This window comes from Pistacia vera, unplaced genomic scaffold (genome assembly GCF_008641045.1).
Source record: "Pistacia vera cultivar Batoury unplaced genomic scaffold, PisVer_v2 Contig404, whole genome shotgun sequence".
Classification (NCBI taxonomy): Eukaryota; Viridiplantae; Streptophyta; class Magnoliopsida; order Sapindales; family Anacardiaceae; genus Pistacia; species Pistacia vera.
The window spans coordinates 202,004-216,680 of record NW_022196229.1 but is presented as its reverse complement, the minus strand read 5'-3'; the positions used below and the strand labels follow the sequence as shown (position 1 = coordinate 216,680).

At 37.1% G+C, this 14,677-nt stretch overlaps 2 protein-coding genes across 2 annotated transcripts; one reads left to right on the top strand and one right to left on the bottom strand.

Annotated features, from left to right (window-relative positions):
- The first annotated feature begins 8,284 nt into the window (after window positions 1–8,284).
- On the top strand, window positions 8,285–10,557 carry LOC116142066 (putative pentatricopeptide repeat-containing protein At5g52630). Its single transcript, XM_031427520.1, is given in 2 exon segments — window positions 8,285–9,434; window positions 9,436–10,557. Coding segments are annotated over 2 exon segments (1,821 nt in total). The 5' UTR covers window positions 8,285–8,735.
- Window positions 10,558–11,423: 866 nt separating this feature from the next.
- On the bottom strand, window positions 11,424–14,347 carry LOC116142063 (pentatricopeptide repeat-containing protein At1g79490, mitochondrial). The gene has a single exon (XM_031427517.1). The coding sequence runs from the start codon at window positions 14,195–14,197 to the stop codon at window positions 11,654–11,656; it is 2,544 nt and encodes an 847-aa protein (XP_031283377.1). The 5' UTR covers window positions 14,198–14,347; the 3' UTR covers window positions 11,424–11,653.
- Window positions 14,348–14,677: the final 330 nt, after the last annotated feature.

Below are 14,677 nucleotides of genomic sequence, written 5' to 3'. Positions count from 1 at the left end.
GGAATTCTAAAAGATGAGAGTAGACTCCATCAAAATCTATGAATTGTGACCCCTTAATGTGCTCTGTATAATGGTCAGGATTAGATATGTAAAATAAGGAGAGGCTAGGCGGAGGCAGAAACTCCTCCATTAAAAATGATGTGATGCCTTGCCACCCCTGTATATTATAGTACAGTTTTTTCACCTATGGAATCATAATGGAGAGCATTTCTTCATCACACTGGAGGGGCAAGTTACAGTATTATATTTCATTATCTCTCAACTGTATAAGGTCTCATTGCCCCAACATCTCTAGTGGGTGAAGCCAGAAGTGTGGAAGTGGAATCAACATTCAAGGGGTGTAAATTTTTTAAGAATTTTGCTAGATGGCAAAGCATTTTTTCCCCTTTATAATTAATAGTTTTAGAGAAAAAGAGAAGAACCTTTCTGAATAGTTACTCTGTTGTAGTTGAAATGCCAAAGTGGTTCCTGTGGCCACTCAAAAACACAAGTCACAATTCATATTATTAGCAGAGAACAAATGCAGTTTTTTTGCTGTTTAACAGTACATATCAACATTGAACATAAACAAAGAACTAAATTATTAAGCTGACTTATGTTTGTAACTTGCGATCTTTAGTCCTTACCAGTGTTGAAAGTACTGTGATCTTTTATTTGCCTAAGCATCTTTTTAATGGAGAAAGATTTGATTGGACAAAACATAAAAGTTGTGTTGCGTTATGTAAAGGCTTGTTTATTCTTCTTAAACGAATCCCTCTCCAGTTCCTACGCCAGCAGCAGCTGCACTAATTCATCAAGTGTTGGCGCTAACTTCACTTGTATCTTAACCACTCTGCTCCCTGCAGCATACTTAAGTGAGTTTTACAACTGCAATGCAAAACTGAGTTATGTTAATTATAATTGATCTAACAGATTATTACATATGCTTACTTATTTAACATCCCTCAGCATTTCTAGAATTCAAAATAAATTTTACACTTCTGTACAGGACAGCTGATGGGATTAAGTGAAAAAAGTAAAAGAAGAAAAGGGAATATATGTGATAATGGCTGCCATTATGGTATTTCAAAATACCAAGTGTTCATTGCTTTTTGGACTGTTATGCAATTAAAGCAATAACACTTTCAATTTTTAATTTAAAAATGATTGTTATGCAATTAGTATAATGACAGTTTTTTGAGTTTTAATAGGTGAGTGACAGTTTTATGGGTGGCTATTATGATTTCAGCTGTTATAATATTAATAAATTGGAGTAATTTGGTTGTTACTATATTAATTATTGGGAGAGTAACATCCAAATATTTTGTGTATAAAAGGACCATTCCTTTTCATTTGTGATATACTCTAATTGCTTTTGCTCCCATTTTCATATTGTGTCAAATCACTTTTTAGTTCTCATTGTTGATATCATATCATCACTACTCGGTTACTTCTATATCATTGTTCTAAATCTCTATTAAAGTGTGCATTCTAAAAGGAGATTCGTCATTATATCCTAGAGGTCAATCCATTGTTGAGCATTTTTGCATCATGAAGATTCTTCCAGTAGGGGCGGAATTTTGATCTTAAGGACAGTGCTTTTGCAAGCCTTGACGCTGCTGTCTTGCTGCTATTTCGCTACTGTGTTCGTTGCTGTTTCACTGCTGTATTGTTGCTATCTCTCTGTTGTTTTCTTGCTGTCCTCTTACTATTTTCCTGTTGTTTCACTGCCGTTCTTTTGCTGTTTTGCTACTGTCTCTCTGCTATTTTTCCTGCTGTTCTCTTGCTATTTTCCTGCTGTTTAACTGTTGTTCTTCTGCTGTTTTGTTACTGTTCTTTCACTGGTTTGCTGTTGCTATTTTGCCGTCAATTTTATTATTAAATTTCAACAATCTGAAGATCAAAACTTTTCCAAGATGGATGCTGCAATTCTCACTGCCAAATCACTTCCTAACATCTCCAAAATTGAGCCTTTTGTCGGAGCTTATTTCAAGAGGTGGCAAGAAAAAGTATTCTACTCCTTGGATGTGCTCGGTTTTGCAGAGTATCTCTCAACAGAAGAACCAAAACCTGGAGTGGACAATTTTGACAAAAACTTGATACATGGAAAAAAGGAAATAAGGTATGTCGCCATACTATTCTCAGTACATTATCGAATGAGTTTTATGATGTTTATTGCGCTTATAAAACTGCACATGAGATATGAATGTGGATGCAAAAATCTACCGTCATGAAAATAGGGTCTGATACCGTGAGGTTGAGGCCACTGACAATCCACTAGACCTGCACACACGAAAGGACAAGCGAGAAGCTTCCGAAAAACACCGAGGTGGTGTTTTTCGGAAGCACTCCGAAGCTCAAGTCAGCAAGGTTGAAAAAGATTATTTGATAAGAATTAAGGAGATGAAGAATTAGCAGGAGTCTTGTTGGAGGCTAGGACTACGGCGGAGGAGTCGGGTTCTCAGGAGCAAGAACTTTAGGAGCAAATAGATGGGTTTAAGTAGTGTAGATTGACTATGGCAGATTCCCCTCCTTTATGAGAAGGCAAACCTTTGTTTATATAGTGAACCCAAGGGGTTGGAATCCTAGTAAGACACTAAATCATATTTTGGGATATGATCCCTATCAAGAAAGAAATATGATTTCTTGACTTTATTAGATTAAGTTTAATAATTTGAGTAAGATTTAGAATCTTAGTAGAAGATGAAATAGAATAGGATTCTAATTTCCTGTTTATGGACTGTTGCAGGCTAATGGGCTGAAACCCAGTTTAACTTAACTTATAGGATAGCCCAACCATAGAGTGTGTAGTTCACAAGGTGATTTTAAGCGTAGGCCCAATCGGGATTGGGTTGAGGTCTTGGGCCGTGACATGTTTATTTCGTTATTGGGCCTCGTCAGGCTCAAGATGATTTTTTGCCATAACAATGGACAATCTTGAAAAAGAAATATGTTGTTGAGGATGCTGGATCACAAAAATATGTCATGGGAAACTTCCTAAATTTTAAAATGGTAGAAGAAAAATAGGTATCCATCCAAGTCCATGACTATTATTTATTGATAAATGACTTGAAAAATGAAGAAATAATTCTTCCAGAAATTTTTGTGGCTGGTTGTTTAATTAAGAAACTTCCAGATTCATGGAGAGATTATAAGAATAGTATGAAACATAAGCGGAAGCAATTGAGCTTAGAAGATGTGATAGTACATATTAGGATTAAGAAACGAATAGGCATATCGATAAAGCCGATAAGGCCAATGAATTGACATCTAAGGCTAATGTTGTTGAAAACCAAGTGACTCCTTCTCAACCTAAGAACAAGAAACCGTAGAGTTTTAAGAACAATAGTAAGAAATTGTTTAACAACAAAAACCCCAACGCTTTCAAAAAGAAAAGACACTGTTTTGTGTATGGGAAAACTGGACATTTTGCTAGCCAATGCAGATACAGAAAAACTGAAGACAACAAAAATCCTCCTAAAGCCAATCTGGCTGAGAGAGATGATGTTATTGCTACTGTGGTTGTCTCACAAGTGAACATGATTGCTGAAAAGAAAGAATGGATAATTGATTCTAGGGCCATAAAACATATTTGTGGAGATAGAAATTCTTTCTATGAATATATACCAAAGAGGAATGGAGAAGAATGCGTTTACCTTGGTGATTCCCTCTTTAATCCTGTTATGGGAAAGAGGAAAATTCTTCTCAAACTTACTTCTGGGAAAACCCTCTCACTGAGTAATGTTTTACATGTTCCAAACATTTGATATAATCTTGTATCTGTTTATGTATTGGGAAAGGCTGGAGTGAAAGTCTCATTTGAGGGTGACAAAATTGTAATGTCCAAGAATGGGGCTTTTGTTGGGAAGGGGTATTGTTCTGGAGAGTTATTTAAACTCAGTATACTCAATATTATTATGAATGAAAATGCATCTTCTTCTGCTTATGTTATTGATTCAATATATTTATGGCATAGCAGATTAGGTCATGTAAATTATGGTTATCTGAAAAAGATGAAAGAACTTGGTTTATTATTAAATGTCACTATTTCAAATATTGATAAATGTGATGTGTGTGTGGAATCTAAATCCACTAAAAAGACTTGTAAACTAGTTCTAGAACGAGAAAATAAGCTTCTTGGTTTAATTCACAATGATCTTGGAGATTTGAAACAAACCATGACCAGAGGAGGAAAAAACTTTTATATAACTTTTATTGATGATTACTCTAGATTTACTAGAGTATACTTATTGAGAAGTAAAGATGAAGCAATTAAAATGCTTTTAACATATAAAAATGAAGTTGAAAATCAACTCAATAAGAAAATTAAAAGGTTAAGAACAGATAGAGGAGGTGAATATGAGTCAAATGACTTTGATTCTTTTTGTAGAGATCATGGTATTATACATGAGACTACACCTCCTTATTCTCCACAGTCTAATGGAGATGCTGAGAGGAAAAGCAGAACTTTAAAAGAAATGGTGAATGCTATGTTGACTAGTTTTGGAGCACCTTTTAATTTGTAGGGGGAAGCGATGCTTTCAGCTTGTTACATACAAAACATAATTCCTTTTAAGAAAACAAGCAAAACACCATATGAACTCCGGAAATGTCATGTATCTAACCTGAAATATTTTAAAGTGTGGGGCTGTTTTGCTAAAGTCTTAATTCCTGAACCTAAAAGGAAATGGTTATGACCTAGGACTATTAATTGTATGTTTGTAGGTTATGCTCAGAACAGTGCTGCTTATAGATTTATGGTAATAAAGCAAGAGGTTGGTTTGTATGATGCAAACACAATCATTGAATCTAAAAACACATATTTTTTTTGAGAATGTTTTTCCTAAGAAAACCAATTATGAAAAGGCTTTACCTCAAAATGAAACTTTTGAGAGTTCTCCTCAAAATGAAACTCTTCGGAATTCTTCTGAAAGTTCAGAGTTAGAAATAAGGAGAAGTAAGAGAGTTAGAAAAGCCAAAAGTTTTGGTGATGATTATTATGTCTTTCTTACTGAGAATGATCCTCAGACTTATGAGGAAGCAATGACTTCTCGAGATGCATCACTTTAGAAAGAGGAAGTAAATAATGAAATTGAGTCCATTATGAGTAATCATACATGGGAAGTAGTTAATTTGCCTCCAGGAACTAAACCAATAGGGTGCAAATGGATATTTAAAAAGAAATTAAATACTGATGGATCAATTGATAAATACAATGGAAGATTGGTTGCCAAAGGTTATACACAAAAGAAAGATATAGATTATTTTGACACTTATGCTCCTGTAACAAGAATAACATCAATTAGAGTGTTAATTGCTTTAGCTGCAATTTACAAATTACATATATATCAAATGGATGTAAAGACAGCTTTTCTTAATGGAGACCTGGATGAAGAAATTTATATGAAACAACCAGAGGGTTGTGTTATCCCAGGTAATGAGCATAAAGTGTGCAAACTGGTAAGTCTTTTTATGGACTTAAACAAGCACCAAAACAATGGCATGAGAAGTTTGATCAAGTGTTAGTCTCAAATGGTTATACAATTAATGATTCAGATAAATGTGTATATTCTAAATCTTTTGAAGACAACACTTATGTGATAATATGTCTCTATGTTGATGACATGTTAATATTTAGTGCTAATATGAATGTGACAATTAAGACTAAAGAGTTTCTTGCCTTAGATTTTGATATGAAAGATATGGGAGAGGCAAATGTTATTCTTGGGATTAAAATCGTCAATATAAATGATGGTTTCAAGTTATCACAACAACATTATGTTGAAAATTTCTTAAGAAAATTTGGGTATTCAGATAGTAAACCCATCTCAACTCCTTATGATGGAAATACTTAACTCAAGAAAAATACACAATACAGTGTGAGTCAAAATAGATATGCCCAAATCATTGGTAGCCTTATGTACTTAATGAATAGTACGAGGCCTGATATTGCTTATTTTGTCACTAGATTGAGTAGGTATACTCATAATCCTGATAAGAGTCATTAGATAGTATTAAACAGAGTTGCTAGATATTTGAAGGGCACCATTGATTATGGGCTAACGTTTGGAAGTACACCACCTGTATTAGAAGGATATTCCGATGCCAGTTGGATATTAGATTCAGATAAAATAAAATCCACAAGTGGTTATATCTTTACACTTGGAGGTGTTGTGTCATGGAAGTCTTCCAAACAAACTTGCATAGCTCAATCTACCATGGAGTCTGAGCTTATCGCCTTAGAAAATGCATGTTTTGAGGCTGAGTGGTTAAGGAATTTATTAGCAGATCTTCCCATTGAAACTCACCCTCCTGTTTCAGTATCAATCCATTGTGATTGTCAGGCCGCAATAACGAGAGCAAAGAGCAAAATTTATAATGGGAAAAGTAGACATGTCTGGATTAGATATACCATTATAAAACAGCTACTAGAATTTGGGGTAATGAGCCTAGATTTTGTGAAGTTAGAGTTAAATTTGGCCGATCCTCTGACTAAACCACTAAGTAGGAGGTTAGTGGAATATACTTTGAGTGGGATGGGACTTATGCCTAAAACATAAGGCAAGAGTGATGGTAACCCTACCTATGTGATTGGAGATCCCAGGAAGTAGGTTCATAAGGGTAATAACAAGTCACTTGTTGTCTTGTTAAGTATTATCGAATTTTATCTATAGAAAGTCCTCCCTATGACGAGATAATACTAATTGCAGTGAATAAGGTTGAGTAAAATTACTCTTAATGAAATCCATAGCCAACATAAATAGTGGTGTGAAAAACTGCTATTCACACCTTATAGAGGTTCACCTATGTGAGTGTGGAATTGACTCGATTCTTATGAGAGCTTAGACAGGCATCTCTAGAGCACTCATGAAATCCAGGCTAGCAAGGGCCATAAAGTGCTAAACCGCAGAACAATATACAATTTTGAGAATTTAGTGTGAGGAACTAATCCTCTGAATTACATAAAGAAATTTTTGGTTCATAGAAACTTAATTTCACCAAATTTCTGTAATTCACGTTTAGTTACTCAATGACTGGTTTATAGTCTGAAAGACACCAACTCATAAACATTAAATTCTATAATTAGTGGTGATTGGTTATTTTGAAATATGTGGGGGCTTGTGATAATGGCTGCATTATGGTATTTCAAAATACCAAGTGTTGATTGCTTTTTGGACTGTTATGCAATTAAAGTAACAACAGTTTCAATTTTTAATTTAAAAATGGCTGTTATGCAATTAGTATATTGACAATTTTTTGAGTTTTAATAGGTGAGTGACAGTTTTATGGGTGACTATTATGATTTCAGTTGTTATAATATTAATCAATTGGAGTAATTTGGCTATTACTATATTAATTATTGGGAGAGTAACATCTAAATATTTTGTGTATAAAAGGACCGATTCCTTTTCATTTGTGATATACTCCAATTGCTTTTGCTCCCATTTTCATATTGTGTCAAAACACTTTTTAGTTTTTATTGTTGATATCATATCATCACTATTCGGTTACTTCTCTATTATTGTTCTAAATCTCCATTAGAGTGTGTACTCTAAAAGGAGATTCGTCATTGTATCCTGGAGGTCAATCCACTGTTGAGCCTTTTTGCACCACGAAGATTCTTTCAGTAGGGGTGAAATTCTGATCTTAAGGACAGTGCTTTTGCACGCCTTGACGCTGCTGTCTCGCTGCTATTTTATTGCTGTGTTCGTTGCTGTTTCACTGCTGTATTGTTGCTGTCTCTCTGCTGTTTTCCTGCTGTCCTCTTACTGTTTTCCTGCTGTTTTGCTGCTGTCTCTCTGCTGTTTTCCTGCGGTTCTCTTGGCATTTTCCTGCTGTTCTTCTGCTGTTTTATTTGCTGCTGCTGTTTTGCTGTCAATTTTATTATTAAATTTCAACAATATACTCAAATAGTTCTACAAAATTTGCCAATTCATCTTCAGAACCTCCCAACATCAAAGAAGTTGTCAATTGCAGATGTAAACAGAAAGGTGACTTGTAAATACATGTTTGAAAACCCCACAAAAAGGAAGTTATTCCATTATGCTCTAGGAATTGAAATTGTTGTCTGTTTTGGATATTAATTCGATACGGGTTTATGCATTGCGCTTGAAATATTATAGTTTCAAGAACTGGGGTGGTGTTGCCATCCCCTTTTTTCACTATCTTCTGCGGCAATATCTCCTTTCCAGCTGATACATTTATATTCCTGAGGATGTTCTAAAACATTATGGAATAATACAAATTTAGTTTGTGGCTCATTTTCGTCTAATTTGGTTTTGAAGTAGTAGTCGTGGGAGATTTGGCAAACATGGTATTAGACTTTATATTTATGTTTGTATTCTGTATAGGCGTCAGTGACAGTGGCGCCGCCATTGCATTTGAACAGGTATTTGATTTCCTTCATACTCTTGAGGAAATCAATTGAAAAAAATTGATCTATTGCTTCCCAAGTTTCAAAGATCTACAATTTGATCGGTTTCTTCAAAATGGTTAGCAATAAAAATATTTTCTTCCATACTTCTTGAAAGTGACGAGGGTTAACCTTTCTTCCGTATTCAGAGAAACAAAAGCTTAAACCGGTAAGCTCGTTTTTTCCTTATTTTTAAAGCTGGGTTTCTTAAGCACGGTGGGAAGGGGAAGCAACTATACATATTTGTAAAGCAGCTAAGGCCCTAAGTCCCTGATGCTTAGGAAACGAGAATAACATTTAAACCCCCCAGTTCAATCGAAGACGAAGACTCTACGAACATCAAATGCTTATGCTCCCATCACCGTCACTACCTCCCTGTAGCAGCCCCATTCATAAACGCCCGCAAAACCCTTTAAACCACCTCAGCTTTGAACAAACCTTCAGAAATATTTGCACTCTTCTTCTTTCGTTAATCCACTCAAGAAGCCTCCCCAAGGGCCTACAGCTCCATGCCCACATCATCAAATCAGGCCTCCAAATTATGCCTCTTGTCTCCCACCACCTCATCAACTTCTACTCCAAAACACAACTACCCTTATTTTCCCGCCAATTCTTCCATGAAGCTCCCTTTAAGTCAGACACTACTTGGAGTTCGGTGATTTCCTCATTCACTCAAAACGACCTTCCTTGCCTTGCTATTGGGTACTTTCGTCGAATGCTTGGTGAATATGGTCTTCCTGATGACCATACATTTCCTAGCGCGACTAAGTCTTGTGCGATTTTGGGGAGACTTGATGTTGGTGAAAGTGTGCATTGCCTCGTTGTGAAAACTGGGTATGATTTTGATGTGTTTGTGTGTAGTTCTTTGCTTGATATGTATGCCAAATGTGGTGATATAAAGACGGCGAGGAAAGTGTTTGATGAAATGCCTGAGAGAAATGTGGTGTCTTGGACTGGGATGATTTATGGTTACGCGCAACTGGGTTTGAATGAGGAGGCTTTGAAGTTGTTCAAGCAAGCTCTTTATGACGATTTGGAGGTGAAATGATTTCACATTTTCGACTGTGATACATGTCTGTGGTAACTCTACGTTGCTTGAGTTAGGGAAGCAAATACATGGGTTGTGTGTTAAAACAAGCTTTGAGTCATCGAATTATGTGGGCAGTTCTTTGGTTTCTTTGTATTCTAAGTGTGGAGTTATTGATGAGGCTTACCTGGTTTTCGCTGAGGTGCCTGTTAGGATTATAGGAATGTGGAATGCAATGCTGATTGCGTGTGCTCAGCACTCACATACTAATAAAGCATTTGATTTGTTCAAAGAGATGGAAGTCCGTGGGATTAAACCAAATTCCATTACATTTTTGTGTGTTCTATGTGCTGGTAGTCTTGCAGGGTTAGTTGAAAAGGGGCAATATTACTTTGAGCTAATGAAGGAGTATGGAATTGAGCCTAGAGCTCGGCATTATGCTTCTTTGGTAGATTTGCTAGGCCATGCTGGTAAATTGCTGGAAGCTGTTTCAGTTATCAGTAAAATGCCCATTGCACCAACAGAATCTGTATGGGGAGCACTGTTGACTGGCTGTTTTATTCATGGAGACACTGAATTGGCTGCCTATGCTGCGGATAGGCTTTTTGAGTTGGGTAATGTGAGCTCAGGCGTGCATGTGCTGTTATCTAATGCTTATGCTGCTGCTGGAAGGTGGGAAGATGCAGCCAAAGCTAGGAAGATGCTCAGGGACCAAGGGTTGAAGAAGGAAACTGGTTTGAGTTGGGTTGAGGAGGGAAACAGAGTTCATACATTTGCTTCAGGAGATAGATCTCACCTGAGAACAGAAGAGATTTATCAGAAGTTAGATGAATTGGGGGAAGAAATGGAAAGAGCTGGTTATGTTGAAGAAACAAGTTTTGTTTTGCGAGAAGTGGATGATGAAGAAAAGAGTGAGTCAATTAGATATCATAGTGAGAGAGTAGCTGTTGCTTTTGGGATGATTAAATTCCCTCCTGATAGGCCTATAAGAGTTATGAAGAACTTGCGATTCTGTGGTGATTGTCACACAGCAATTAAACTTATGTCCAAGTGTTCTGGAAGGGTGATAATTGTGAGGGATAACAACCGGTTCCATCGGTTTGAGGATGGAAAATGTTCATGTGGCGACTATTGGTGAATAAATTATAAAATAAATTTTGGACTCTGACCAAATTTTATATACAGATAGTAAAATAGCTTTGAACTCGAGTCCAGTAGCAAGTTCAGAGAATTTCTGGGTTATTTATCAAAAAAAGAAAAAACCTTCCTCATCTAGTAGCAAAGTAAGCTTTTTTCTTGGAAGTGTCACTTCAAATCGGATGCATTGACCTTGTATTCAGAAAATTAATTGCGGCAGTTGTTGGCTGACAGCTTATCTGAATCAAAAAAGTTATTTACTCAAATTAAACTCCTGGTACATACCGTACCTGTGTCACAACTCACAACTTGTAACCAGCTCCACCAGAAGTATTTCTACAACAAAATGCCCAGCCAAATGAATGGTCCCGGGGATGTGAGACCTGAGTTGATGACATGGAAATAATTAGCTTAAACCATACGACTCAAAAGAAACTTGCCAATCCAAGTCTATGTAATTGCTTTTTCCAGTACTGAATAACGAGTTCCTTGGTCTTGCCCTGTTTGAGTTGGAAGGTTGGTCCTCATGGGACAATTCATGAGAATACTGCTATCAACGTGTACGAGGTCTTCTGGTCTTGTTTTGCGCTTGATTTTGTGGGGCTTCTATGACTGTTAGTCTCTGATTCGTTATTGCTTTTAATTGCATTATATTAGTTCTACTCGGGCATGGTGAGCTTACCATAACTGAGGGAGGTTCATGCAATATCTGGCCATCTGGGGCAGATGTAAATACAGCACTTGGCCCATGATATACGGTGAAGTCTTCCACTGCCAGCTTTAGGAAAGCATTGCTGCTAATATTCAAAGAACTAGCATACGTGTATAAATAAATGAAGAAGTCAGCACTGTTTTCTGAAACTGAACATTCTATGACATATAAACTGATCCTTTATAATAAGAATTTTTTATTGATAAAAATTACACGGCACATCTCTTCATATTGCATATTACACTTCTTTTAAGATTTGAAAGGAAAATTGGTATTAAAAACAGGCAACACCACTCAGCAGAGAACTTACAATTCCATCTTAAAAATACATCGCCAGTAATTGCTCTGAGTCTCAGATGTCAACAATAATTGCCTTGTTTTCCCCTTAAATTAGCGGCTTAGGAGGGGCTAACGATCTGATTTCAGGTGCAGAACTTGGAAAAAGTATGTTCAGCTTGTGCATAAGGATATCAGCTCTTGATGGAATCTCATTTAGAAGAAATTGTTGGACGATAGGCTTCTTAAACCACTCCATGACAGAGTCCCCTGGAGCTCTCAAAACAACCTTACTAACCTCAAATGGGGATTCTACTGAGCTCAACATTTGGGCAACCACAATTTTCAGAGTAGGTCCGGTAACTAATTTGATGCGTCTGGGTACAACACCATAATACAACATGCGTTTTCTGAACCTATGAAGGGTGTGCACAACAGCTATGAGAGCTGCTCCCACTGATAGATTCCTGACATCAAGGGACCAAGCTATATGTTGATCAAAAACTATTGCCTTGGGAAAAAGCTTGTTCTCATAGGCAACTTTCCAGACACATCTAGCTCGATTTATTTGCCCCATAAGAACCAGGTAATTGAGGAGCACATTAACAAAGTACCTTGCAGCACCCTCTTCCAACTCGTAATCAAGACCCTGAAAGAATTCTCTGACAAAGGATAACACTGGTTGCTTTCTCTGCTCTGGCCCAGTGAATAGTCCACACATAAAAGCATGTGCTTTATGTTTCGTGGCACTAAGGATCGACATCAAATGCCTTTCATTCTGCTCCTCCTGGCAACGAACAAGATGAGCAAGAATTGTAGTATAAAGTACGAGATCCACTTTAGCAGAAGAATGGACATAGGTCTCGAGAAGAGGCTTGGCTGACTCATACAAACCATTCTTCATACATGACTCAAACAACTGTCTAATTATGAAGTTATTTGTTCTAATTCCTGACGAACCCATAAAACGTAGCCACCTCAAAGCTAAATCAATAGAACCATCCTTGATATATACCATTAAAACGTCACTTGCGCTCACATCAACAGAGAATCCCATGGCCTTCATTTCAAGTAAAATCTTGGCAGCCACATCCACAAGCTTCTTATTAGCCAGAAGTGTCAACAGGGCAGTATAAGTACTTAGGCCTGGTCTCAATCCGGCATTGGTCATTGAGTTGTACAGCTTCATGGCAGAATCTACTTGTCCAGAGCCAGCATGCATTTCCAAGAGACATGAATAGGTAGATGGAGTGGGTAGAAATCCTGCCTTCTCCATATCATTGAAGATGGACATTGCAATATCAAGCTTCCCTGCTTTTGCATGGGACTCAATAATCATAGTGTACAACCCAAAATTGGGCCGAAATCTTGCTTTCTTCATCTCGTCCCAAAGCCTAAGAGCAGCATCTAACTTCCCAGCTTTTGCGTATGACTCAATTAAAGAAACATACATAGGAGCAGATGGCCTAAGCCCATAGCCCTGCATTTCCATGTACACTTTCATTGAGGTGTCCAGCCTCCCAGCTTTCCCCATCGAATCAACAAGCGATGCAAAGATGTTAAAGCTTGGCCGAAAGTTCCTTTCCTTCATCTCTTGGAAGAGCTTAAAAGCTGCATCAAGACGGCCTGATTTTGCCAAGCTTGGTATCATCAATTCATATGTTGGACCATCCAATGAACACTCGGCCTTCTCCATGCTCTCATACATCTCAAATGCCTTGTATGGCAGTCCCTTATTCAGAAACAAGGTCATAAGCACATTATACGTTGGTGTATCAATCTTACACCCCGAATCCTGAACCTTCTTGAAACAACAATAAGACACCTCCAATTTCTCAGCTTTAGCCAGATACTGAATAACCCTATTATATGCGCCAAATGAGGAAATCCCACCTTTACTCGAATCCTGGACCATCTCATTGAAAAACGATTGAATCCCATCAAAATCTCTACTCTGATTCATCCCATCAAACAACATACTGTAACAGTCATCATCTGGCACATACCAAGACTGCCTCTTAGCCCATCTAAACAAACTCAGTGATGCATCACTATCTTTGATAACTCTCAATGCCTGTATTATATGAACCATTTTAGGCACAAATTGGAGTTTATCTAATTGGGTCTCCAATTCTGGCCCCCATTTCCACCTGTTCACAACTTCAACAATCTTTGCAACGGCCGAGGCATTCAAGATTGGCTTCTTTATCCCACCAACCATTACATGGTCATCAAGCCCAGGCTCAACAGACCTTATACCTTTACCACTATATATAATACTGCCTGATTCATCTAAATACTCTATCTCCTCAGTCCACTCACTAGACTTATCACCATCACTACTCTTCCCAGAACAGTAACTTCTCAAAGAAATTCTTTTTTTAACACAGTTAGAACTAAAGTTGGGATTTTTTAATAAATTCGGGTCTGTCACCAAAAGAGGGATTTTTGACGGGGAAGAAATTGAGGAAATTAAGCTGATACCCATTGGAGAGACATAGGACCTGAAACTATTGCAGCCATTATCGAGTAAAATAGTGAAGGAATAAGGGCTTAGTGAGTTAAGAGTGTGAAATGGGGACCTAAATTTAGGGTTTTTAGTGAGTGTAAAATAGAGAGTGCTAAGGCACAATTTGTTTTTTTGGAAGATCATTGAACTGGAATGGATAATGAATAAATTTTACGGTTAACCTATGGATCAAATTGTTACCTGATTTTTGCAGTTTGTTGCTCTTCTTGAAGCAGCTAAAACCCTAACAATGGCGGTCTGCGATTTTGCGTTTCATTAAGTTCTTTTAGTCTAATTTGGGAAAATTTAGCTGCCCGGTCCCCCCAAGTATGCATTTAAGAAAATGGCCTTGAAACTGTTCATCAAATAATTTATAATTTAGAGAAGATGACGTGGCATAGTTAGGATTAATTAAACACGTAAAATGGGTTAAAATGAAAAGATTAAAACATATGTGGGCCGAATCAGAAATAATGAAAGTTTTCAAAATTTGAAATTTCGCAAAACAAGCCCCACACTCTATTCACGTCGCTTAATCGAAATTCATCAGTTGAAAACGCGATTTCTTGAACGAAAGGGAGACGCGATTTTTTCCGATCCAACACCAATTGATTTGCACCCTAA

Bases quoted from the DNA above. Each gene is read 5' to 3' on its own strand.
- LOC116142063 (XM_031427517.1), bottom strand. From the start codon at position 14,197: ATGATCTTCCAAAAAAACAAATTGTGCCTTAGCACTCTCTATTTTACA.